Here is a 23,050-nt window from a genome sequence, read left to right on the forward strand (position 1 = left end):
GTAATACACAATTTAAACCTCAAACAGTGAGAAATTTTTCTGTGGAAAAAGATAACTACATAAAAAATAGTAATGTAATTTATTTAATATTAATGCAAATTGTTGCGTGTTTTTATCTCCAAAAAAAAAAGTACTAGAGACGCGAGAGTAGACGTGGCGTGGAAGAACAAAAATAGGAAATATTCATTTTGAAACCATATGAACATGATGAAAAAATAAAAGAAAAATTCTATAAAAAATAAAACTTTCTTTTATTATTTTCTTCAATCCAATTGAATAATTTCATTTTTAGGAAAAAATTGGCAAAGAGAAATCGGTCAGCCAATAGAATTTCAGCATTATTCCGCCATGTTGGTTATGCTTGCTTCTGATTGGCTGTTGAACTTTCCAGCTAAAATATTTCAAAAGCCCGTTTTAAGGCTGAAGAATGCTTTTGAAACATGAATTCTCTATAAGTTTATTAAGTTTAATATCAGCAATCGTGAGTTATTAAATTTTATTGCATCCATGAACTGTCTGAGCCTTTGTTGGAAGGAAAATTCTTCAAAATTATTTGTGCAAAAGTTTCCAATGAAGTGCAGTGTGTTAATTTTTGCTGCTGCAATTTTTTGCATTGTCCAAAAAATAAATTCTCATGGTTGGTATAAATTGTCCAATTGAAAATAATCAGCTTAAGGCTAAAATAGGGCATCCTTTCAGACGACGAATGCCCTATAATACTTTCAAGATTTCAATGGAGAGCCCAGGAAAGCAATTATGTCTACTATCAGACAATTCCAGTGGATAAAGTCATTATAATTTGGTTGGATGATTTTACCTGCAAAGGCTCTTTTGAGTGCAGACGCGTTGTGAAGAGTTTGCAATACGAACACATTTTCAAGTACAAAATGCCAGATATTGCTTTTAACTTTATTATTGATGACAATGGTTACGTTTACGAGGGAACTGGATGGCACAGAAGAGGATTTCACACCACAGGACACAATAGAAATTCTATAGGGATCGCCTTCATTGGAAGGAAATCAGAAGGTGAGTTCTTAGGCCAAGTGTTAAAGAAGTTATTAAGCATTTATGGTCCGTTAAAGCAGAGGTATTTTGAAATAGGGTAAGGCTTTCAGGTTTCGCACACTCTCTGGCGACACTTGATATTTTTTCCCAATATAGGTATTCATTTAATAGGGGAAGTGCTCATAATTTTGGACACTTTGATCGTAAAATTGGACACTAAAAATAAATTGATTATAATTATAGAATTTTCTCCCAATATTTGATGAATAATGTATTCTACCAAAATATTTGTCATTTTTGGAAGATTTTAACACAATTCGTTAAAAATTGCTTTGCTGAATTTTCAGAGTGAACAGTTGCTTACGAGAAATACAACAGATCTTCGTGTTTACTTCAGTCTTATTTAGCTGAGGTGAAGTACTAACTATATTTCCTCGATATTTTTAAGTGAAATCACTTAAAATCGTGTGTTGATTTACGTTAGTGTTTGGTTCATTTGACCTTAAGTGAGATTTGCCTTGTGTATTACGGTTTTCGTGTGAAAAATGGGTAATTTTCTCAGAGATTCACCAGTGTGAGGTGATACTTCTCATTTTGGACAGGTGTGTTTTCCCAAAATTTCGTGAAATTTTAGCTTTTATGATGACTAGGTTGTATAAATGCCTGGAGAAACAAAAGAGCATCATCTCTACGAACGAGATGTAGTGAGTAAAGCTTTAAAATGTTCCCAGAAAGGCCTGGGAATGCGCGAATCCACGCGTAATTGGAGTGCCGAAGCCAACTCTATTTAATGAATGATATGGAAAGTTTCCAGGCTGTTTGTGACGTTCTATACTATTCCTTCTCATAAACAGGAAGAAGACTTGGTAAGATAAGTTCTTGAAATGAAGAATAATGGACAAGCTATTGCGGCGGAATAGCTGTCCAAAATTACAAGTGAGATGTCCAAAATTACAGTCAATTTCATCTCTACATAATCAAATCATTTTTAACTGTATTAAGACTAATTTTAGTAAAACCAAAGACAATAAACGGTTTTCCAAGTTCCTAAACAACCCTTATGAAAAGAGAGTAACAAATAAATTAATTGGTATTGAAAGTATTGCACTTTAAACTTAGAACATGTAAGCACCCTGTCCAAAATAAGCACTTCCCCTAAATCTGAACATCGAAAAAAAAAATGAAATGTTGGAAGCCAAAGTATGTACTGAGTTAGAATTAGAAATGCGAGAGCGTAAGAGAACCATCTTGGAATTTCTTACAAGTCTGAACCCTGTGAACCGCTTTCAATTGGTTATGAATTGGTTGAAACTAACCGGTAACTAATTTTGATTTGAAATTCGATTATATTACTCCTAAGGTGCATTTTGGGCAATGTTTTGAGGGATTTATAAACCGATTCAAATCAGTTGTGAACCGGTAATGAGCCGGTTGTAAACCGATAAGTAATTTTTGTCCGAAAATCACTTCTATTATTCTTAAAATTATTTTGGGGGATCTTTTGAGTGATTTATAAATCGGTTTAAATCGGTTGAGAACTGGTAAACGGTAAATTATGCGAAAGTACTTTTAAGGTATAGCATCTAAAAGTCACGAGTTCGAGCACTTCGCAAAGCCTGGGATATGTTGCCACCCCTTTTTATTTTACCTCACTGAAACTTGCAAAGGGGTATCCGAATAAAATATTTTGTAAAACTTAGCAAAGGTGTGTCTTGGCTAAAACCGAAAAATCTTGTTATTTGCGATGTAAACTAACGCACTTTAAGGTTTAACCCTTTAAGGACGATTGGAACACCGGTGTCCCAAGAAGAAAATAATTTTTCCTGACTACCTAAAATTATTTTTTTCTTATGTTTGTACGTAATTGCAAAGTAGAAGGTTGAAGGAATCTAGGATATTTTTGTGCAAGTCTCCTGTTATTTGCTATTATAGTAAATATTTAAGCTTAAAAATTACGAATTTTTAAATTCTAATATTGAAAAATGTTTTTATTTTTCATACTTCCATACTATTTTTGAGCAAAACCGTTTTGGAAAAAGAAACTACAATCCTCATACATAATATTTTTCATTAGACTAAAAATTATCATTCATTGGTAATGTTAGAAAATTGATTTTAATTTTTGGGCTATTTTTGTCCCTATCGCTCGTAGAGGTAAAAAATGCACCGAATCAGATTCTGTTGGATTTTCTAAAGTCAGATGTAACACGTTTCATTGATTCTGTTTATCGGTTAAATTTTTATAGTTGATTTTCGGTCCGTAAAAAATGTCTCGTCGTTAAAGGGTTAAGGTCACTGTGGTCACTGTCCGTGCCTAAATTGCTTGGGACTGATCCTGAATTCATTCTAAATAAATTTATAATAAAATCGGTTGGAAATTATTAATATATGATTCTGTTAAAAAACGATAAAAGGTTAAATAAATTCAGTAATGAAAAATAAAAACAGAAATATTATTAATTTTATCAAAGAGAAAATAGTTCTTTTTTTTAAATTTTACCTGCAATTATTTTCATGATCGTTATTTTTTATTCAATTCAAACAATACAAATTTTTAAAGTTTCAGTTTTAAATTTATTTTTTTTTCGTCAAATTGAAATTTATTTTAAATGGTAAAGATTTTTTGCCATTTTTTCTAGATACTGTACCGTCTGAAGAAGCCCTTCATGTCCTTGTTGAATTGCTTGAATGCGGCATTCGCCAGGGAAAAGTCTCCCTGGAATACAAATTGTACGCTCAGCGACAACTCTGCTACCAATCCAACAATCCCAGCGACGCTTTCTACTCCGTCATCCAGGAATTACCTCACTGGACCGGCGATTGAATAAAAACTCTTTTGGAAACTTTTTATTTTCTTTGGGGATTATAATATTCTGCTGAATATCTTTATTAAAAAAAAAAACTGCAATTACAGAAATTTATTGCGTTATATTTTCTATGAAGCAATCGAGGAATGAATTTTTGTTGATGAGCTTTGTTGTGGCCACGATGAATTCCACATTGTTCTCCTCCTGCTGTGCTAGGAATCTCAGTGCTGCCACTTCGGCGAAGGTGCATCCTCCGAGGAAGAAGACCAGAATCGTCCGTGGAATGTCCGATTGGCTGATTTCGCTGGTGAAAGATCCCCTGCGAGTCCCAAATCCCGACGGAGAGGACTGAAAATCATCGAAGGAGGGTCCTGGGAGAGTTGAGAGGACATCATTGAGTCCTTGCCAGCCGGCGGGTTTCAGCAGATGCTCAATCAGGCGCACAGTGAGAGGAGCATAGAAGCTGTGGACGTAGCTGATGTCCTTGGGAGCAACCTCAACAGCATCATCAACGGTGAGATTTAGCATCTTCCGGAGGATGTTGTAGCTGCGATTTCCAGTTTGCGGACGCAGTAGACCAGCTTTCTCGAGATTTCCAATGGTCAGGAGGCACTGGAGCCCATAAACCTGAACCAGTTCTCTCTTGTAGTAGTCCAGGACTTTCTGTTTCAGCCCAGATCCAGCCAAGCATTGCATACAGATCAGCCGAAGGACATTCCGGAGAGGAGCTTGCTTGGCTATCATGTCCTCAATGAAGGAACTGGGCTTGTCCACATCGGCACACATGAGAAATTCCTGCTCACATTCCAGCTCATCCAGGAAGTCAGGGGAATCCGTGACTTCCTTGATGAGCTCAGCGATTGTCGTATGAGTGGCAATGGAGGCTTTATTGGCCAACATATTGGGCAGTCTCTCCACAAATTTCTTCATATCCGACACGGATTTATCTCCATGTCGCTCCTCCAGAGCTGACGAAATACTTTTTGCATGCCTGGCCAGGATCTGTCCAACGGCATTGAAGTTCTTGTCACGGAGCTCTGCATAGAGTTCCTCTCCGGAATTCAGGATAATCTGCTTGGTTTCTGAGGTCGAGAGAGCCGGAAGGGGCTGATCATCGCCCCGCCCAAAGCGATCTGCCGGCAGATGCAACGTTGTGCTACTGATCCCAAAGATCTGATCAATCAATCCCTCGTAAGTCAATTGAGTGGCCAGGACGCTCATGAGATCTATAGAACGATCGAGAATGACCATCTGATCGATGCTGCCCTTCTCGTTGTTCTGACCAATTTGTGAATCATCCCTTCCCATGGATTTTGTCAGTTCCCAAAGTTTCTCAGCATAGATTCCCTTCCCACAGACCCGAGGGATGCGCCCGTAGAGGCGCTGGAGAGTCATCAGAGCCATTGCACTCTGGTACACACACGTGGGATCACCCTCAATGTGCAGCTCCTTAAAGGCATCCTTCTGCTCCATGGACAACAGATCGTTGTCCACGGGGAAGAAGTCGCAGCGAAAGTCACCCACAAAACTCAAACTCCCATATACTCCCTTGTTCTTGAGATGTTTCTCACACAGCAGCGACTTCTTGGGTAGGAAGTACAAGTAGAAGTCCTTCTTGACAGTTGCTGCAAATCCCAGGAACTCACATTACTCCCAGGATCGTTTTTGAGGAAGCCCCGCCCATGCTCATTATCAATTTTATTTATTTATTCTTTCATTTGTGAGACTAGGCCACGCCTTCTTCAGGAAATGTGACCAATGATCATATCGTCAGTTAAATCAGCATATGTCGTAACTTCATTTTTGCGATTTTGAGATATATACATATTTGGAATCAGCGTAATTTTGTTTATTAAACGCACTTGTGAAAAAGAAACTTTTATAAGCCCAAAAAAAATTATTTTAAACAAAAATTATCGTAAGTGCCCTTAATGAATAAAAATTTATCAGAATTTGGCGTAACTTCCATTTTTGGGGAAGTTACGACTCCATACAAAATTTTCTCTAATCAGCATTTGCCGTAACTTCCTTTGCTCGTTTGCGTGGCTTGTAATTTGCAACAAAAATTTAATATTTCTCAATAAAACGTTCACAAACTCTTCCAAATATCCAAAGACACTGTGAATAATGCAACATGAAATCATTTCAATTCAATATTTGTGAGAAAAAAGTAAGAAAAAAATCCCTGCCCATCTGTCATTAATTCAAAACAAAACAAGCGATGCGGCGCACAAAATTTATTCAATAAAATTTATGAAATAAAAGCTTTTAGGGACAGGGATAACAGTATTATTGACTAATTTAGTCAAATAATGGCACTTATTATCACTAAAATAATTCAAATTGATATAATGCATTTTATAAAATTGTCGTAACTTCCAGAATCTCCATACATTGGAAGTTTCGGCTTTATAAATGATGGAAGTTACGATAAAATATTATTGTGTTTCTTCTAACATATTTCTCAATATTGCAACTTTTAAATAATTTTATAAAGATTTTCTCGAGTCAACTTACAGTTTATTAGTGCCACTTTTATTATTTTTACTCAAAAGTATCGCATTCGGGGCTCATTTTTAAGAAAAATAATGCTAAACTGAAAATTTCGTCTCCTGAAAAGTTGTCAAAAGGAAGTTACGACAAATGCTGATTTAACTGACGTAATTATCATGGATTTTTCCGCTTTAGCGCCCTTTGTGGTGATCTTCCAAAGTTTGTTCTGAAAACTTGTATTATTTCGCAAGACCTTTTGATTTGCGTTATCAACTAAATTTTAACAATATTATAAAGGGAGTTATCTAGGGCTCAAAACCAGGATTTCAGTAAGAAGACGGAGAAATTCAAAATTTATATCAACTTTAAGGAGAATTATTTCAAGGATTATTCCTCAGAGAACCATTCTCGAACGCTTAGAGCAAGAGTTTTCTCGAAAAATCGAAAAAAAATCGATTTTTTTTATTCTTTATAAAAGCTGACTTATACGGGCTTCAGACCTAAGGCTTAGCTATATGGCTTAACTTCTGTAATTCCTTATCAGTCAAGATTTGTTGGGAAAATATGACTTAGGATTGGACATTATATATGGGCAAATGATCCGGTTAATTCTGAAAAATCAATAAAATTGGTTGCTATTTTGAAATTTGAGAATTTTTGGGAACTGGGCTAAACCTCAGGTCTGAAGCCGGCATTATAGAAAAATCGATTAAATCCTTTACTAGGACTTTAAGGAAAAAAAACCACTTTAGAATTGTAGAGTTCAAAACGAAAAATGAATTGCTGATTCTAGAATGATGAAATTCCAGGATCCGTTCTGAACAGATTTTGAGTCACAACAAGGGCGTAGCCAGTATTATTAGCCAGAACGTAAAGAAAAATAGTATCCTTGAAAATGAACAAAAAAATAAATCCTATTTTTATGAATTTGAGCTTATTTAAAAATTAATAAAATCATTTTTAGGACTTTTATGGCTCCGGCACATCTTTTAGATCAGGAAAATTTCATAAAGTCAAAATTCACATTCACATCCCTTTCTTTCTTAAAGGTTTTGCATGTGTTTGTCCTCCTGCTTAACCCATTCCTTACCATGGTATTACACATCATACGCAAATTGAGTGATTTTAGATGATTTATTCCTGGGCAATTTTTATCCGAATTGCTGTCAGGAATGGATTTTTAGTTACTTTAGTTTTTCAATTACTTGGGAAAAATAGTCCAACAACGATGGATTACGAGCAACTATCTTTCATACCTTACTTTTAAGAAGGTCCCATACAAAATACCCCTTACCAAATATATGTGAAGGACACTGTTTTGCGTTCATCGTGATGAGCAGCGGAACTACGAAAATTATGTTGCCGACCGTGTTGCTCAGTTGTCAGTGACAAGATGGAATATTTTCCAAGAGATTTTTTTATTTACAAAATTTGTGCAAAGATTTTTAAGTTATTTCAGTGAAATTCGTGTGTTTTTTTAATAATAGTAATTATGCGAGAATGTGATATGTGTAGAGCATAGAGCAGTGATGGTAATAAACAAATTACAAACCTAAATTCGTGTTTTATTTATTTTTCGTGGGTATTTTGTTGGAGACGCAAAACATGAACGCAAAACAGTGTCCTTCACATATATTTAGTAAGGGGTATTTTGTATGGGACCTTCTTAAAAGTAAGGTATGAAAGAGGGGTTAACTCAGGCTATAATCCACGCTTACTTGGTCAGACGGGATGTTCGAAAAGCATTTCGATATCGAATTTTCGAAGGTTAATTAAACCATACTGGAGAGTTCATTTTTCAACCAATTTGCTTAAATTTGGTGTTTTTGAAAGGTCTTGAAATTTCCGATCCGGCTGCATCGGTTCCAATCGGCAATGAACCGGTAAAATGTCCGTAAATGGTATTACCTTTCTAAGATTTATTTTTATTTGTCCGTCTTGTGTTACTCATGCTAAAATATTCTAAAATATGCATTTCTTAAGCACTTTTTTCATTTTGAAATGTTTTTTTTTATTTTATTGAATATTCTCTGTGGAGCAACGGCACTTTCCAGCCCGTCCTTTGCTATTGCTATGTTACGTTAATTTTATGAAAATGAACGTGACATGCTGCATATGCTGCATATTCTCTCTATCGGTCAAAGTTGTTCTAAAAAATTAAGCGCCAAAAATGCACTTGATCGACACTCGGTGGTGGGGGAAATAATTCCTCTGATATCGAGTGATAGGGAGAGATTCTTTCTCTTGCTCTGCAGCCACCGTCCCAGCAACATCATTTTAAGTGTCGTCCGTAAAATTGCTCCGCGTGTCATTGAAATTAAATTTGTAATTAATTATAGAAAAGTGTTTTAGTGTAAAATATAAATTGTTGTCCCTCGTATTAAGTGGTGTTTTAACTGGTGCACGATCCTTGTAGGATCTGGCGCCCAATATAAAAAATTTAGAAAAGTATTTTGCATCAGGTAAGTACGGTGATTTTCTCTTATGCTCGAAGAGAATCACCGCACCGCATCGAGGGATCTTAAAGTTACCCCGTGTATATTGGTAACAGCTACTTGGGAGTTGGTCAAGATTCCTTTATAGACAGCTTTTTCTGGGCAGAGATAGTCAAGTTTTTTTTTAAGATTCAGTAAATCTTCGGTTTTAAAACTTTTTAAAGAAAAAAATCGCCTTTCTCTTTTATATTTAATTCGTTTGCATTTATATGCATTTTTAATTTGCACTTAATATGCGATTGTACATTTGGACAAAAATTGGTAATGGCAGGGCAGTTTTACCTTTCTTGGGTACTTTTAAATACTTGGAAAATGACTTACCTCTTCGCTTCCTCTCCTCGTTGTGGATGTTATCGGCAATGTGATTCATCAGCTTGAGATTGGCCCGGGTTATGAAGATGATGTTCTTCACGTCGATGTCCGGAAGGGGATCCCCACTCAATGGAAACATCTTCGTGACATTGTGTTCCTTCAGGAAGGTGTATTTTGCAACTGGGGAACGAAAATTGATTAAAAATGGCTTCAGGAGGTATACTAGGATCCTTCTTACTCAATCCAACTGGACCAGCTAGGCTCTCATCCCAGATAATCGCCTGAAATTGGGGGAGGATGAGAAACTCTTCTGACAATAACAAAACTTCACAGAATAACCTTTGTTCCTTCGCATTTCTCAAGGATTCCCAGCAATTCCTTCGCGTAGAGCTCCTGGAGTTGTCCTATGTTGACTCTCCATCCCGAAAGATGAGGAAACATTGTGAAAAATCCAGGTGGAAACTTGGAAAACACAACACAAATTCCAGCTGATTTTGAGTTATCTCCGCGAAGCCTTTTAAATGTATTTTAGTTCGTAATGCATTTGACGGGTTTAGGCCCAGAGTACACTGCTTGAAATTTTCCCTCTCTTTTTGTAACCGCCATTGTTGTCAAGACCGCGGGGCTTTTCGCTCGTTTTTTCTCCCGCCCGTTTTCCTCGAAAATTGAAGAAATCCAGGAAAAATCTTGAGAAAATGTCTCAAATTGATTTAACAGAAGAGGAAAGGAGGACCCTGCACAAGTACATGATTGATTTTGTGATTCAGAAGCGGAATATCTTGGATTGCTACGATCTCAAGACTTGGGAGATTTTTAGAAAAATTGTCACGCAATTTCCTCTAACGCCTCAGCAGCTGCAGATTGAATTCCACTGCCAGCTCCTTCCCAATCTCGAGGACTACGATGTAGATGAGTACTACGTGGACTACTTCAATAAGATTCGCTACATGAGCTCTGAAGATAAGAAGCTGTACCTGGAAGCAAATCATGTGGCGCCTTCCCTCAAGCCAATGACAGAACCAGGCCAGGAATCCTCTGGAGGACTCACCAGACGTCAACCACAGTATCTCGGAAGGTCTGGACGCAGCTTGAGTCCCTACTCAGTTGAGAGATCATCCGAAATCCGAGGCTACGACATAAACTTTATGGTGAAGAGCATCCTAAAATTTTCCCGCCAAATCCCTTCCTCACCCTGATCCTTTTAATTTCCAGAGAGATGCACAGATCTACTTCTCCACCATGCCATCATCCTTCAATCCATCCAATCCCTGTGAAAAAATCCTCGGAATCTTCAAACCTTGCTGGGAGATCAAGACACTCCTCAAGTTCTATCCCCAGCAAATGGTGTCGAAGTTCCTCTGGTGGCGCATGAGGAAGAACTATTTCAAGAGCCAGACTCCAAATACTCGAAAACGCCAACTTCCTGAAAGCAAAGACATCCCGGCAAAACGAGCCCGAGGAGAAGAATAAAAACCACAAGAAATTCTTCGTGACTTTTTAATCTTATTTTAATCAATTCTAAATTTTAGTCTTGTGTTAAATTCTCTCTGAATAGTCTACAGATTTTATGTATAATTATTTTCCCAGCGAGGAGTCTCCCTCCTGCCCCCATTTGGGACAGAGAGAAGTTCCTCTAGAATATTCGTCGTTAGCTCGTAAAATAAAAAACACTGACACCAGCACCAAGAGAATAAAATGTGAAATAAAAGAATTTTAGGTAAAGACAAGGAGGGACTTTTGATTTTCTTCTGTCAGAGAAGGGCTATTTAGACTGTGAGAATGGAGTGCTTCCTTCCGGACGATGAGGTAGATGACGTAGCACTGGGCAGGATGACACCCACAACAGCCAAATTGCCATCTCGCAGTGGTGCCAGGAGATGACTATTTCCTGGCACCACAACCAGTGACTCAATTGGAATGTGCAGAGAAATGTCAAAGAAGGGCTTGAGGCCATTGAGGCGACTGATGGTGATGTCTCCAGCATCATCAGACACCACGAGCAGATCATTGATTGTAGCCAGGCTGGTCACTCGACCCGAAACATACTTGGATCCCACGTGGATCCCATTAACTGTGAAAGCATGGACGGAGTAGGAAGTGTCATCGAGAGCCGAGAAAGCCACATGACCCTGATACGAGATTATCACGAAGGATATCTCAATGTTGACTCCAGTACATCCAATTGGGCTGACTGTCCGAATCAACTGGCCACTCTCGATGCTGTAGAGATTCACAGTGCCATCCTGGTCACAAGAAAATACAAAGTTATAAAAAAAATGCAACAAATTGATAAGCTTCACTGATAAAAAAACAGGGGTGCGATTAACATTTTTTCCTCATAACATTAACACTTTTTAAATGTAAAAATATATCAACATTTTTTAATGTTAATTTTACACCTTTTTAAGGGTAAAAGTAACATGAGAAAGGGTAACTTTAACCCCTAATACATCTAAAAAGGGTAATATTTACACCGATTTCGGATCAATACTGCAGGGTAAAATAAACATTTCCGGAATGTTATTTTAACTTTTTCGTATTTCTCTCAGTGTTCTTAATTTAGGGTAAATGTCCTAATTCAAAACCATTTCCATACACTTTAACTTTGACAGAAGGTTCAACAGATTAAGTTCATATTTTTTTCTGAGGAGAATTATATAAATTTGCTCCTTGACTCTTCTGAAATGTTACTGTTTAATGAAAATTCTTTAGATATAATTTGAAAACTTCTTAAATACAAGAAAAATACGCGAGTGTAAAATGCTTCTATTGGAAACATATTAATCCAAATGGAGACAAGGGAAAGTTTCTAATTGGAGACAAACTGTGTAAGTGAAACTGCGACGAAAAGCTTCCAAAACCTTGTTGAGTTGTTCTAGAGTGCAGGATTTGTTCTTATTCCTGGTCTTTTCTCCTTTCCCATCTAAAACAATAAGAAAATCTCTCCAAAAAAATCATATTTTCGGCGTTTCCTATTGAAGCATTTGCAGGCACTTCAGAAAAATCCTTTTTGCTCACGAAATAGATAATTATTTCATCTGAAAACTTCACGTACCGTTAACAATAAAAATTACCATTTAATTTAACTAAAATTAGCCAGAAATATGACATAAATGCTAAACAAAACTAATAAACAAGTCACATTATTATATTTTTCATTGGAAAACATGGTCGATCTATGAAAAATTCAATGTTGAAAAGGTACACTTTTAATTTTTCTGATATATTAACAAATTAAAATTTGTGAATATGAATGGATCTTTGCTTTATTTGGAGCAAAATTGACTAATTAATAAAACTGTGGTATAGAAAATTATATAAATAATAATTTGGTATTGTATTTATCATGGAAAAACTGACGTTTCCATTTGGAGTAGCGAAAAGTTTCCATTTGGAGCAGGTTTTGAATTAGCTTAATTTACCCTAATTCATGCTATTTCCTATAAGTTAATTGAAATTATCTAACGTTAACCTTCCTTAAATTTTACAAAATAAAAATTTATTTATTTTTTTTTACAATAAAAAATGGCAAAGGGTTCCAGCGTTGCGGAATGCTCGAACCTCGAACTTAAGAAATAAGGTATCCGTGAAGTATCGTTTTGCATGTTTTTTTGTTACTGTCGCTCAATCGGCTCTTTTTCAATCGGGCGCAAAATTTTGTTGACAATTTTCACGTTTAATTATGAAGCTAATTCGCTCAAATTCGCTGTAGTTCTTCCTATTTTATCGTGATTCTCTATAATTGAGCGTTTTTTGTGGAATTTACAAAGGCTTTGACACCCAAATCTATCGATAAACCGGATGACATTTTGCCCCAAATGCCCTATTGAGAGAGAGTCTACTGTATTTCCCCATGTTTTAATGGCCTCTACACACTAGAAAAATTGATGTCCATATTGAAGGAAATTGCTCGCGCTTCTATAGGAAAAACTGACAATATGGACATATTTTTCTCTAGTGTATATTGGCCATAACATGATTCTTAAAATTTGAGCGCTTTTTGTAGTGTTTACTCTACGCGATTCTTTACCCCCAAAATTCAACTCACAATCGAATTTTCACGCATTCCGAGTTGCAAGCACCCCGAGTTGCACGCATTTCGAGGTCACCTGTAAAGAATCTCAGCTACCATAAGCTTATCTGGGCTTATCACTGCTCATTTTCTATTTTAAATACTCTGAGTGGGGAAGGCCAACAAAAGAAAAAAAGGTTTATTGAAATCGGTTAATAAACTTTAGAGATAGAGTCCGGTCAATACGGATATAGTAAGGGTCGGGGTACAGTGGGTTCGTGGAGAAACGAATGGGACCCATATTTAGAAATATCTCGATATCAGCTACAATATATACTAAAATTTCGTCAAAATCGCTTCATAAACACCAAAAATATGGTCCGATCAAGATATTTTTGATTATAGCTCGGGTCAAGGAACATCGAGGGAGGAGTGCGACCCACCATTGGAAAGGTCTCGACCTCAGCTACAACATACTAAAATTTAAAGAAAAAGCATAGTCTAGTTTTCACAATATTCGAAATCGATATTTCGAAAATCGATTTTTCAATTAATCGGACCTTCGATTAAATCGAATGAAATTGGGGTATTATAAGGCTTGTAGTACTCCACGAGAGCTTTCCAAAACACCAAAAGTTTTCGCATTCCGATAATTAGAAACGGAGATATGACCATTTGAAATTTTTGACCCCTTCTGAATTAGGACATTTACCCTAAGGGAAAATTAAGGAGTTATCTTGAGGATTTATGATAGTTATGTTTGTAATTTCTCATCAAAATTTGTGTTTCTTTCTGTCGAAAATGGATTATTATATTCACAGTAAAAAATGTGTAAAATTTTACTACTATAATAGTGCAAAATGACCACTTTAGTTGTTTAATTTAAAAATGTTTAAAAAATGCACAACATTTTGGTAATTTATTATCACGTGATTGAAAATTACCACTATTATAGTTGAAAAATTTTCAACAATATTGTTTAATTTGAAAATGTGTAAAATTTTAACACTATAATAGTGTGAAATCGGATAAATTAATTATTTAATTACGATCTGTGTAAAATTTCTCACTGTTATAATCATAAAAATTTCTCAACAATGTTCTGGAATTTAAAACTGTTAAAAAATTCTAAAAATTACCACTATTATAGTATGATTACAGTTTTTCACATTATTAGTGTGAAAAAATACACAACTTTATGGTATTTTTTGTCACATGATCAAAAATTAACACTATTATAGTGTGAAGCATTGTGTATTTCAACCAAATTTGTTGAATTTTTAAACAAAAGTTGTGTAAAAATTGTTGAATTTCCAATTAAGACTTATACTTCAGTCGAGATGCTTTTCATTGGGTAAAAGTCATATAGAACATCAAATATTTATAGGGTAAGTGTGGCAAATTTCGGCATAGTTGCATGCAAGCGTCAAAGTCTCAAGTTTGAAATGTAATATTTTAAATTTAAATTGATTTTTTTTTATTCTTTCTTCTTAAAGAGTGTTGCTTGGAACCTTGTAAAGAGTTTATAGTCTTTATTTACTCTTAAATCATTCTTAATACATTTTAAAATGAATAAAAAGGGACAGATAATCCTAACCGGCTTATGTAGGTGAGATTCTTAACGTGAGCTAACTCCGGAGTGCATGCAAATTCGATTTAGAGCTGAAGTTGGGAGACGCCATTCAGTTATCTTGAATCAAATTCGTGAAATTATACAAATTTTGTATTTAAACCAAAATATCAAGGATTTGGATGAACTGACAGAAAAGTGATATATGGGTGAAATGTAGACCAGAATGTTCTCTATAATTTTCTCATAGAACATGATCTCATCGATTACTCAGAAGCCAAGATAAGCGAGGTTTTTTGTTTCTTAACTCGTTTTTTCATCCAGAGTTCCCCAAGTAGTCATTTGTTGAACTTCGACTATATCAAAGAATTGTTGTATTTTGCGGGACTTTCCATTTAAACCCCTATTTTAAGTGTCTCGGTGGAGTAGAGGCAGTCAAATTGGCATCTGAGTGATTTCAAAGCGTTATTATGGGAAAAATCAATTTTTTCACACTTAAACGGCAAAATCGGAGTGATAGCGTAGTCTGAGTGGAAAATGATGTATGGACGAAATGTAGAGACAAATGTGCTCTACAATTATGTCGAAGTAATCATCAAAATCGGTTCAGCGACAGTCGAGATAATTGAGGTTATGTGATATTGAAATTGGTTTTTCGACTGTGGCGCCCCTGGTGTTGGTCCCACGAAGTTCAAATCTTCTAGAAAGTTGTAGCATTTGGTGAGATCTTTCGTTTAAGCCCTCACTCATCAAAATCGGTCACATAGAACCGGAGATATGATTTTTTGAATTTTGTGAACTTTGACCCCTCATATCTCCGGTTCCGTTTTAACCACAGAGCGCATACGCACCATTTTGGAAACGTCCTAGACTGGACTACAACATACTAAAATTTCATTAACTTGCACAATGCCGTTTTTGAGAAAAGTGACTTTGAATTTCGATGAATTTTGACGCTATCACAGCGCCACCTGTGGTGACTTTTTGAACTTCCATCTGAAAGTGCTCATTGAGACGAAACCAAAAAGGTAAAATTTAGGTCGCTATGTTAATTAGAACCGGAGATAGAGGCCGGTCAATGTTCGAACTTTGACCCCTTATAGCTCGGGTCAGGGGTTTTAGATTGACTTAAAGTTTTTTTTGTTTGATAGGTATAATCAACGGCTATAACATACTAAATTTTCAGCCCGATGCACAATGGAATTTTTGAGTTATTTAACTTTTAAGATTTAAAAATTTTCTTTTTAAAAAAAGCGCCCCTAGCGGTGGTTTTATGAACTTGCGATGTTAGAAGGGGAAGTGGCATTTCACGAGAGCTTTCCAAAAAGCCCTCACTTTTTAAATTCTGACACTTAGAACCGGAGTAATGGCCATTTTAAGAAATTTTTTTTGGACCCTTATAGCTCGGGTCAGGGGGGTCGGGGGACCTTAAGTTTGGTATTGATGGAAAGCTCTAAGGCCCAGCTATAACATACTAAAATTTGAGTCCGCTGAATGCCATAGGGGCGGAGCTATTGGGAAAACAAAAAAGGGGGGTCTTCAAAATGGCGGAAGGAGGGGTGGGGGGTGGGGGGTCTATGCATCAAGTTGCAATTTTCACCCGATATATAACCTTTGCCGAAAACCGCAAGTCGATATCTTTTTTAGTTTAGGAGCTATTAAGCTCCAAAAGCGGCCGGCCGGCCGGCCGGCCGGCCGGCCGGGAACGTAACTTAGCCACATATATATTCGGAATCAGGAAGTGGCGAAACACATTTTGGCCAAATTTGAGGTCGATCGGACGACATGAAATTTTGTTAGGATTATAGTAGGTGAGATTTTGTTAAGAATCTCACCTAATATAGACATAGCTTTGGTGCCCTATTTCGGCCACCTTCATTCTCATAGTTCTTTGCCCTTCGGGAATTCTTCCAATATCTTGTTCACGTCATCTCGTTTGTCGAAGCTACATATTTTGTTATTCTATTGCATTGTATAATCTCTAGAGTACGTAAAATCTAAAAGGTAATGGAAATTCGAGGAACAAAAAAGGTTGCCGAAATTGCAAGCTGGCCGGAATTTGGCACACTTACCCTATTTGTGTTTCTTTCTGTCCAAAATGGATTATTTTATTGACTTCTAAATGGCTTCCTGCAAGATTTTCTGTAAATTCAATAATTTTCAACTTACCAATGATCCAGAGGCCACAGTATCAAATTCCGTCATGATAGCCACTGCCGAAATTGCACTCTCATGCCCATGCAATGATTTCAGAGGCTGCGGAGCCAGGAGACTCGCAGGACCAGCAGCTCCACTCGGAGACGCTGCTGCACTTCCTGAAACTGTCAGAGCCACCAATCCTACGGAGTTCTGTGTGAGATTTGTGTTGGAAATTGACCAGAGAACACACGTACAGTCCCTCGAACCCGTGACCAGATGCATCCCGCTTGAATCAATGGCCAAGCAAGTGATGACATCCGAATGGGCAACCACAGATGCCACAGCTCGTCCTTTGTGGACACTGAACACCTTCAGGCTGCAATCCCATACTCCTCCTGTGTACAGGAGTTTTCCCTCCACATTCAGCGCAAAAAGCTTCCCGGACAACCTTACGGCCGGATGAAAGGCTGCCGAGAGGACTTTGCGCGTCTTAGCGGAGTCTGTGCCAAAGATAAAGCACTTTTCTTTGTCATACGGGATCCAGGTGTGAGTCGAGAGGACACCCGATCGAGTGACAGAGATCAGAACATCAGGTCCTGTCTGCAAGAAGGATCTCTGTGGTGTCCTCGGAATACTCAAGTAAACCACAGGATCTTTCTCTGTAGACAATTCACAGTAGACATTTGACACTCTGTCCAGGTAATTCGTGAATTCCGCCGGGCGTTTCAGCTCATTCCGTAGCAATCGAATGAGGCACTCATCAGCTGTCAGTCGTCGTGGATGAGCTTCCCTGAGGAGCTGCGATGGCGTCTGGCCGAAATTATTGATCATTCCCTCAATAGCTTCACGCTCCTTCGGGTCTGAGAACTTATCCAGATCCACAGCACCCTCGTAGGAGCAGTAGTAGAAGACATTGAGGGCCTCAATGGCTGCCTTGCCCTTCTGCTTGTGCCCAAACACCAAATCGATCCACTTATGGAGATTTGCAGACACATAATCCGATTCCAGGGCTCTGCGATGGATAGCTATGAAGCTTTCCGGACTCTGAGCCCATGGAGGCAGAATAACATCAGTAATTTTCTCTTTGGTCGTCTGCAATTCTCCCAAATCCAGTCCATTGATATTCCGGAGGAAATCAGGCATGTAGAAAAATTCCGGAATTAGTTCTTTCACATCACTCGGCGTATCCATCAATTGCTGCCATGTTTGGGCTATTGAATGAAATTGCCGGTCAGCCACATCGAATCTTCCACTCTGCAGTTCAACATGGAGAGTTGTAAAGGGCTCCAGGCGCAGAAGATAGTGGAGAACATAGGCAGAATTCGAGTAATGTGTCCCATAGTGGAACTTTGGAATCACCCCAGAAGGATCTTCAAAGTTCTCATACTTATTCCTAACCTCAGCTTCATTCTTCGGATTTACCACACCAATTGGCTTGGACAGATCCCTGAAGGAATTGGGATCTGTGAGATCTAGAATTTCACTCGTATAGTCAGCCAAAATCCATGGGAAAATGGGATACTGACTCAAATCATTGTGAGTCCTTCCGGCAATTGTATTGAGATGCATGAGGTAGTCAAAATTGCTAATCTCCCTGTTCACCCATTTTTGTGTCAGTCCAGAAGCTTTTAGCAGCTCACTTGGAGTCCTTCCTGATCCATACTGAATATTTGGTGGTTGCAAACCGAGAATCTTCGAAAATACCTTGTTCCTTGTCTTTGTGGTGAGATTGACAAAGAAACTCCTCTGATCCACGAGAAACATCTCTAGAGCACTTCGCCTGAGATTGTACTTTCTCAGATGGAGTTCCCGGAGTAGAGCAAGGGAGAAGCGAAAGTCATGCTTCATGTCTTGCTGCTGAGACTGAGACTGATCCACAAAAGCTATGGTATTTGCACTAATCTCCAATTTCCCTTTGATCCTAGACATCAACACTATCAATTCACACTCATAACTCACAATAATCTTCTCCCGATCAACTTCCTGACTCTGCGAATCCTCCATTATGGACACTTCCTGAGAGAATCTCAAGTCTTCTTCAAGTACCACAAATCCCTCTTCATCGGTGATATCTAGAGGAGTTGCTGATGGAATAATTGCTGGACCAAAATCCGCTGAAAGTCTTCTATCTTCATCAAGCGTGGTGTTATCCCTCAAACTAGCTGCCATTGTGTGAGGATTGTGATAGAGATTTGGCTCCAGTTTCATCCTCATTCGACTGAGATTTTCCCTATTGAGCAACTTCCAGTAGTCCTGCTTGACCACACTAAAAGAATCAACATAGAAAGGTCAAATAGAGAACATTGCGTTCTTACTGGGTCTAACTTTGTTATCACACTTGCACATTAAAATTTTAATATGATTCACATTAATTGTCGCTGGTGAGAGCCCAAATGTGTAATTTGTGTGTTTGAATCATTCTATATTCAAAATTTGATCTATTTGTTGATAAAAAGGTAGGCACGACCCGCAAAATTTGATATAAATTGATTTATAGCATTAATGCGAAAAATTAATGCAATTTTCTCTTTAATTTTTTAATGTGAAAAATATTTATGCTTTAGGTAAATTTGAACTTATTTTTGCAGGTCAAGTCCACTTCTTTATCAATAAATAGAAAAACCCCAAATATTAAGTGACTCAAAGACACAAATAACATATTTCGACGCTCACAAGCGACAATTAATGTGAATCACATTAAAATTTTAATGTGCAAGTGTGATAACGCCGTAAGGACTATCCCAAGGAAGTTTGAGCTTTCCGCTGAGTACGTTTCTTAACCTACAAGGGCCAGGACTTATCACTGGCGTGTAAGACTCTTCATTTGAGGTACAGATGTAGTAAAGGCTGTAGCGCTGGGCGGGCATTGAGGGGCAATGACCTACCTTAAAACTTCCAATGCCCTACCTTAAAAAAAACCAGACACTAAGATAAAACTAAAAGGCTTCTACAGGAAGCTTGAAGTTTAATTCATTTATATAAGTTAAATCATTCTTAATTCTAAATTATAGCCTAATCTAAACACAGAAACATAACAGATCATGATCATATAAAATGTTTATTATACATAACCCTAAATGGCAGAATGAGGACAATTACTCAAATAAATATAATTGAAGTTTGACTTCAATTATTGGTAAAAAAAAAATAATAAAATGCCATGTCCAAAAACAATAAATATTGACGTACGATAACGCTTCTAAATCACGTAACCTCGAGAATGATCGATTGAAGTGCTTAGTGCAATTGGTTAAAATCGTATAGAAAGCCAAACGATAATTTTGTGAAAAATTTAAATACTTTCTCAAACATCTTAAAAAAAATAGAATATAAGTATATCAATCAATTTGGCATTATTATTAATGAGTTAAAATTGGAATTATTTGATGATAATTTTCACTGGCTTCAGAACACTGCCCGAGAGAAGCGCAGCATAGAAACCCTAGGGCGATGCTGGAAGAAGCCAAAACTCTTGGAATTACTCTCTCCCCGCAATTTAAATTGAAGCGGTACTATGCATCTTAGATTGGGTCCCGCTCACGGGAGTACCCTATTCTCTCACTTTGATTACTCTATGCATAGAAAGAGAATTCCAGGGACCCCCTACAGCTCTGAATACTTGTGAAGCTTCCTTCCTTCCTCCCATACTCTTCACTGGAGTACTACCGAAGTACTTCCGAATTTTAATCCTTTATACCTCAGTCAGAAGAGTTTGAGGAAGAGCATTGGGGAGATCTAGGCATCGTTGGAAAGGTCTTGGTGACAGCTACAACATACTAAAATTTCATCAAAATCCATTGTCGCGTTTTTGAGAAATTCGTACTAATCGAAATTGTGCAAAATCTCCAAAGTAAATCGAAATGAGTTATCTCCGAGCCGTTAAGGGAATCACTCGTTGCGATCGAGTTAAAAACGTAGCCGTAGGAGCTAAGAGTTGAAAAATGAATGAAGAGATGATGTCAGGAAATGGAATTTCAGTCTTCTTCAACTTGTTCTTCTCTTTATTTTATTTTTGTCAACGTTTCGGTCCTTTGGTTGGGACTGTCTCCAGGACATCAAAATTTGGGAGAACTATTGAAGAACTATTTGGGAGAACTAGGCGATGGGTGAACATCAAAAAGTGAAAAGTATTAGAGTAGTGACAGTATTGATTTTCACAAAATTAACAATAGTTCTCCCAAATTTTGATGCCCTGAAGACGGTCCCAACCAAAGGACCGAAACGTTGACAAAAATAAAATAAAGATGAGAAGAAGTTAAAGAAGACTGAAAATCCATTTCCTGACATCATCTATAATCTACATCCACACGGTCGAAACAAATTATCGTATGAATGGAGAGAGGTTCACCAGAAAAGCTATGAGAGTAACCTCCACGTAGGAGTAGACCTAGGACAAGGTGACTGATGGAAATTCAGGATCCTACCTTGGAGCGTCGTGGGAGCTACAGCGAACATCTTCCTGAAGTAGTAGAGGATCTTCAGATATGGGTTACTAACCTAGATGTCCTAACTAAGAGTTGTCCTAGCTAAGAGAGCTAAGAGTTAGATAATCAATGGAGAGGTTTTGGTCACTGAAGAAAGCTCACTGTCGCGTCGAAAGCTTTGGCGAAAAAAAAATTGTTGTTTGGTCTCTGAAAGGATCAGTATCACTGACGCACCCGGAAGGAGGTCATCTCCCTATTGCATTATACATATTCTTCGTTAGTTATTATATTAGAATGGAGAGAGGTTCACCAGAAAACCTCTGAGAGTAACCTCCACGTGGGAGCAGACCTAGGACAAGGCGAAGTAACTTTAGGATCTTGCCTTTTATCGGCTTGGAATCGAACGCGAACATCTTCCTGAATTGCGAAGGATCGTCAGGTCTGGGTTACTAACTTAGATGTCCTGAGTTCGCGATCTAGATTGGATTCGGACAAGCACAACAAAACACATAAAAGCTTCACTAGAAAATATTTATTTTAGAAAATCAACAGGAAGAGAAGTGTTTGGTATGCAATGAAGAAATTTGCTTGACTGGCAGTCTGGGAAGATCCTTGAGAGCAAGAATTGTGAGTTTGTGCATTTTAGGCTACAACAGCTTTGGCTGCTACAATTTTGGCGGGAGCAGCTGGGGCTACAACAGTCTTAGCTGCCACAACAGGAGCCGCTGCTGCCACAGGGACATCCCTCTGGACAACAGCATTGAATCCATTGACGGGATCAGCATAGTATTGAACCACACGTCGAGCACCATCAGGTTCAATCAGAGAATAAGATCCCCTTACAACTTCACCCTCTCGTGTTTCCTCTTGCGTCTTTGAGTCTCCCGTGAGGGTATCCTGGACATTGTAGGCATACTGGTACTGAGGATAAGCATCATCGAATTCAGCACGTGCAACAACAGGCGCAGCGGCCACGACTGGAGCTGTACGGGCAACAACTGGAGCGGGGGCAGCAGCAACAACTGGAGCAGCGCGGGCTACAACAGGAGCTGGAGCTGCAGCAACGACTTTGGCAGCAACGGGGGCAGGAGCAGCGACTAGAGGAGCAGCAGCAGCAACAGGAGCAGCAGCTACATAGGCAGCTGCTGTCCTAGAAGCCACAAACTGAGGCTGATAGACGGCACGAGCCAGAGGAGCAGCTGCATACGCAGCTGGCACTACAGGGGCAGCAGCATAAGCTGCTGATACAGGGGCAGCGGTATAGGCGAGGGATTGTACAGGAGCTGCAACAGGGGCAAATTGAACCACTCCAGCATTCACAGTGCTCACAAGAGCCACGACGCCAAGCTAGAAGATCACATAAAAGATCATTGCACTTAATCCTCTCTGGGTCACTTTTCTTCAACTTACAATAAGCAAACTCATTGCTGTGCTTGATAATAACTCCTCCTGGAGAATGACACTTAGTAAATCACACTTCACTGAGAAGATTCGACACACTGATACTGTCGATAATGTCCATCGGGTGCTTTTATACCCAACAATTTACCCATCAGATCCACCTCCACGACAAAAAAAAAGTCACTCACGGATGGTACTCTTGCAAGAATGGCCAAATATTTCAAAATACCAACGCGAAGCTCTCTCTTGATACCCAAAGCACGTGCTGACAATTCAAAAGCCATTGAGAAGACGCGTTGGATGAACAAACAGAGAATTGGTCAAGATTTTGAGGTCTTGGCATGAAGTTAAAAAAAGCTCACATGGCAGTGATAAGCAAAGCAACATTC

The 23,050-nt window shown here is 38.1% G+C and overlaps 4 protein-coding genes across 4 annotated transcripts in view; 1 reads left to right on the forward strand and 3 right to left on the reverse strand.

Moving 5' to 3' along the window:
- Positions 1 to 281: 281 nt before the first annotated feature.
- On the forward strand, positions 282 to 3,868 carry LOC129799225 (peptidoglycan-recognition protein SA-like). Its single transcript, XM_055842922.1, has 3 exons — positions 282 to 637; positions 700 to 1,029; positions 3,648 to 3,868. The coding sequence occupies exons 1-3, from the start codon at positions 508 to 510 to the stop codon at positions 3,830 to 3,832; spliced, it is 645 nt and encodes a 214-aa protein (XP_055698897.1). The 5' UTR covers positions 282 to 507; the 3' UTR covers positions 3,833 to 3,868.
- Positions 3,853 to 23,050, reverse strand: part of LOC129799208 (vacuolar protein sorting-associated protein 33A) — a 132,732-nt gene continuing 113,534 nt past the window's right edge. Inside the window, exons 2-5 of the mRNA XM_055842897.1 lie at positions 9,455 to 9,589; positions 9,354 to 9,396; positions 9,125 to 9,295; positions 3,853 to 5,440 (exon numbers count right to left, since the gene is read on the reverse strand). Coding sequence (XP_055698872.1) covers positions 3,927 to 5,440; positions 9,125 to 9,295; positions 9,354 to 9,396; positions 9,455 to 9,556 — 1,830 coding nt within the window. The 5' untranslated portion in view covers positions 9,557 to 9,589 and the 3' untranslated portion in view covers positions 3,853 to 3,926. The remainder of the gene's footprint in view (positions 5,441 to 9,124; positions 9,296 to 9,353; positions 9,397 to 9,454; positions 9,590 to 23,050) is intronic.
- Positions 10,599 to 23,050, reverse strand: part of LOC129799202 (neurobeachin-like protein 1) — a 68,044-nt gene continuing 55,592 nt past the window's right edge. Inside the window, exons 8-9 of the mRNA XM_055842890.1 lie at positions 16,867 to 19,102; positions 10,599 to 11,358 (exon numbers count right to left, since the gene is read on the reverse strand). Of these exons, the coding sequence (XP_055698865.1) occupies positions 10,882 to 11,358; positions 16,867 to 19,102 (2,713 nt within the window). The 3' untranslated portion in view covers positions 10,599 to 10,881. The remainder of the gene's footprint in view (positions 11,359 to 16,866; positions 19,103 to 23,050) is intronic.
- LOC129799223 (cuticle protein 18.6) lies at positions 21,778 to 22,761 on the reverse strand. Its single transcript, XM_055842920.1, has 2 exons — positions 22,671 to 22,761; positions 21,778 to 22,607 (listed from the first exon to the last, which is right to left on the reverse strand). Exons 1-2 carry the CDS (start codon positions 22,683 to 22,685, stop codon positions 21,903 to 21,905), a joined length of 720 nt encoding a protein of 239 aa, XP_055698895.1. The 5' UTR covers positions 22,686 to 22,761; the 3' UTR covers positions 21,778 to 21,902.

Source organism: Phlebotomus papatasi, chromosome 1, assembly GCF_024763615.1.
Source record: "Phlebotomus papatasi isolate M1 chromosome 1, Ppap_2.1, whole genome shotgun sequence".
NCBI classification, from domain to species: Eukaryota; Metazoa; Arthropoda; class Insecta; order Diptera; family Psychodidae; genus Phlebotomus; species Phlebotomus papatasi.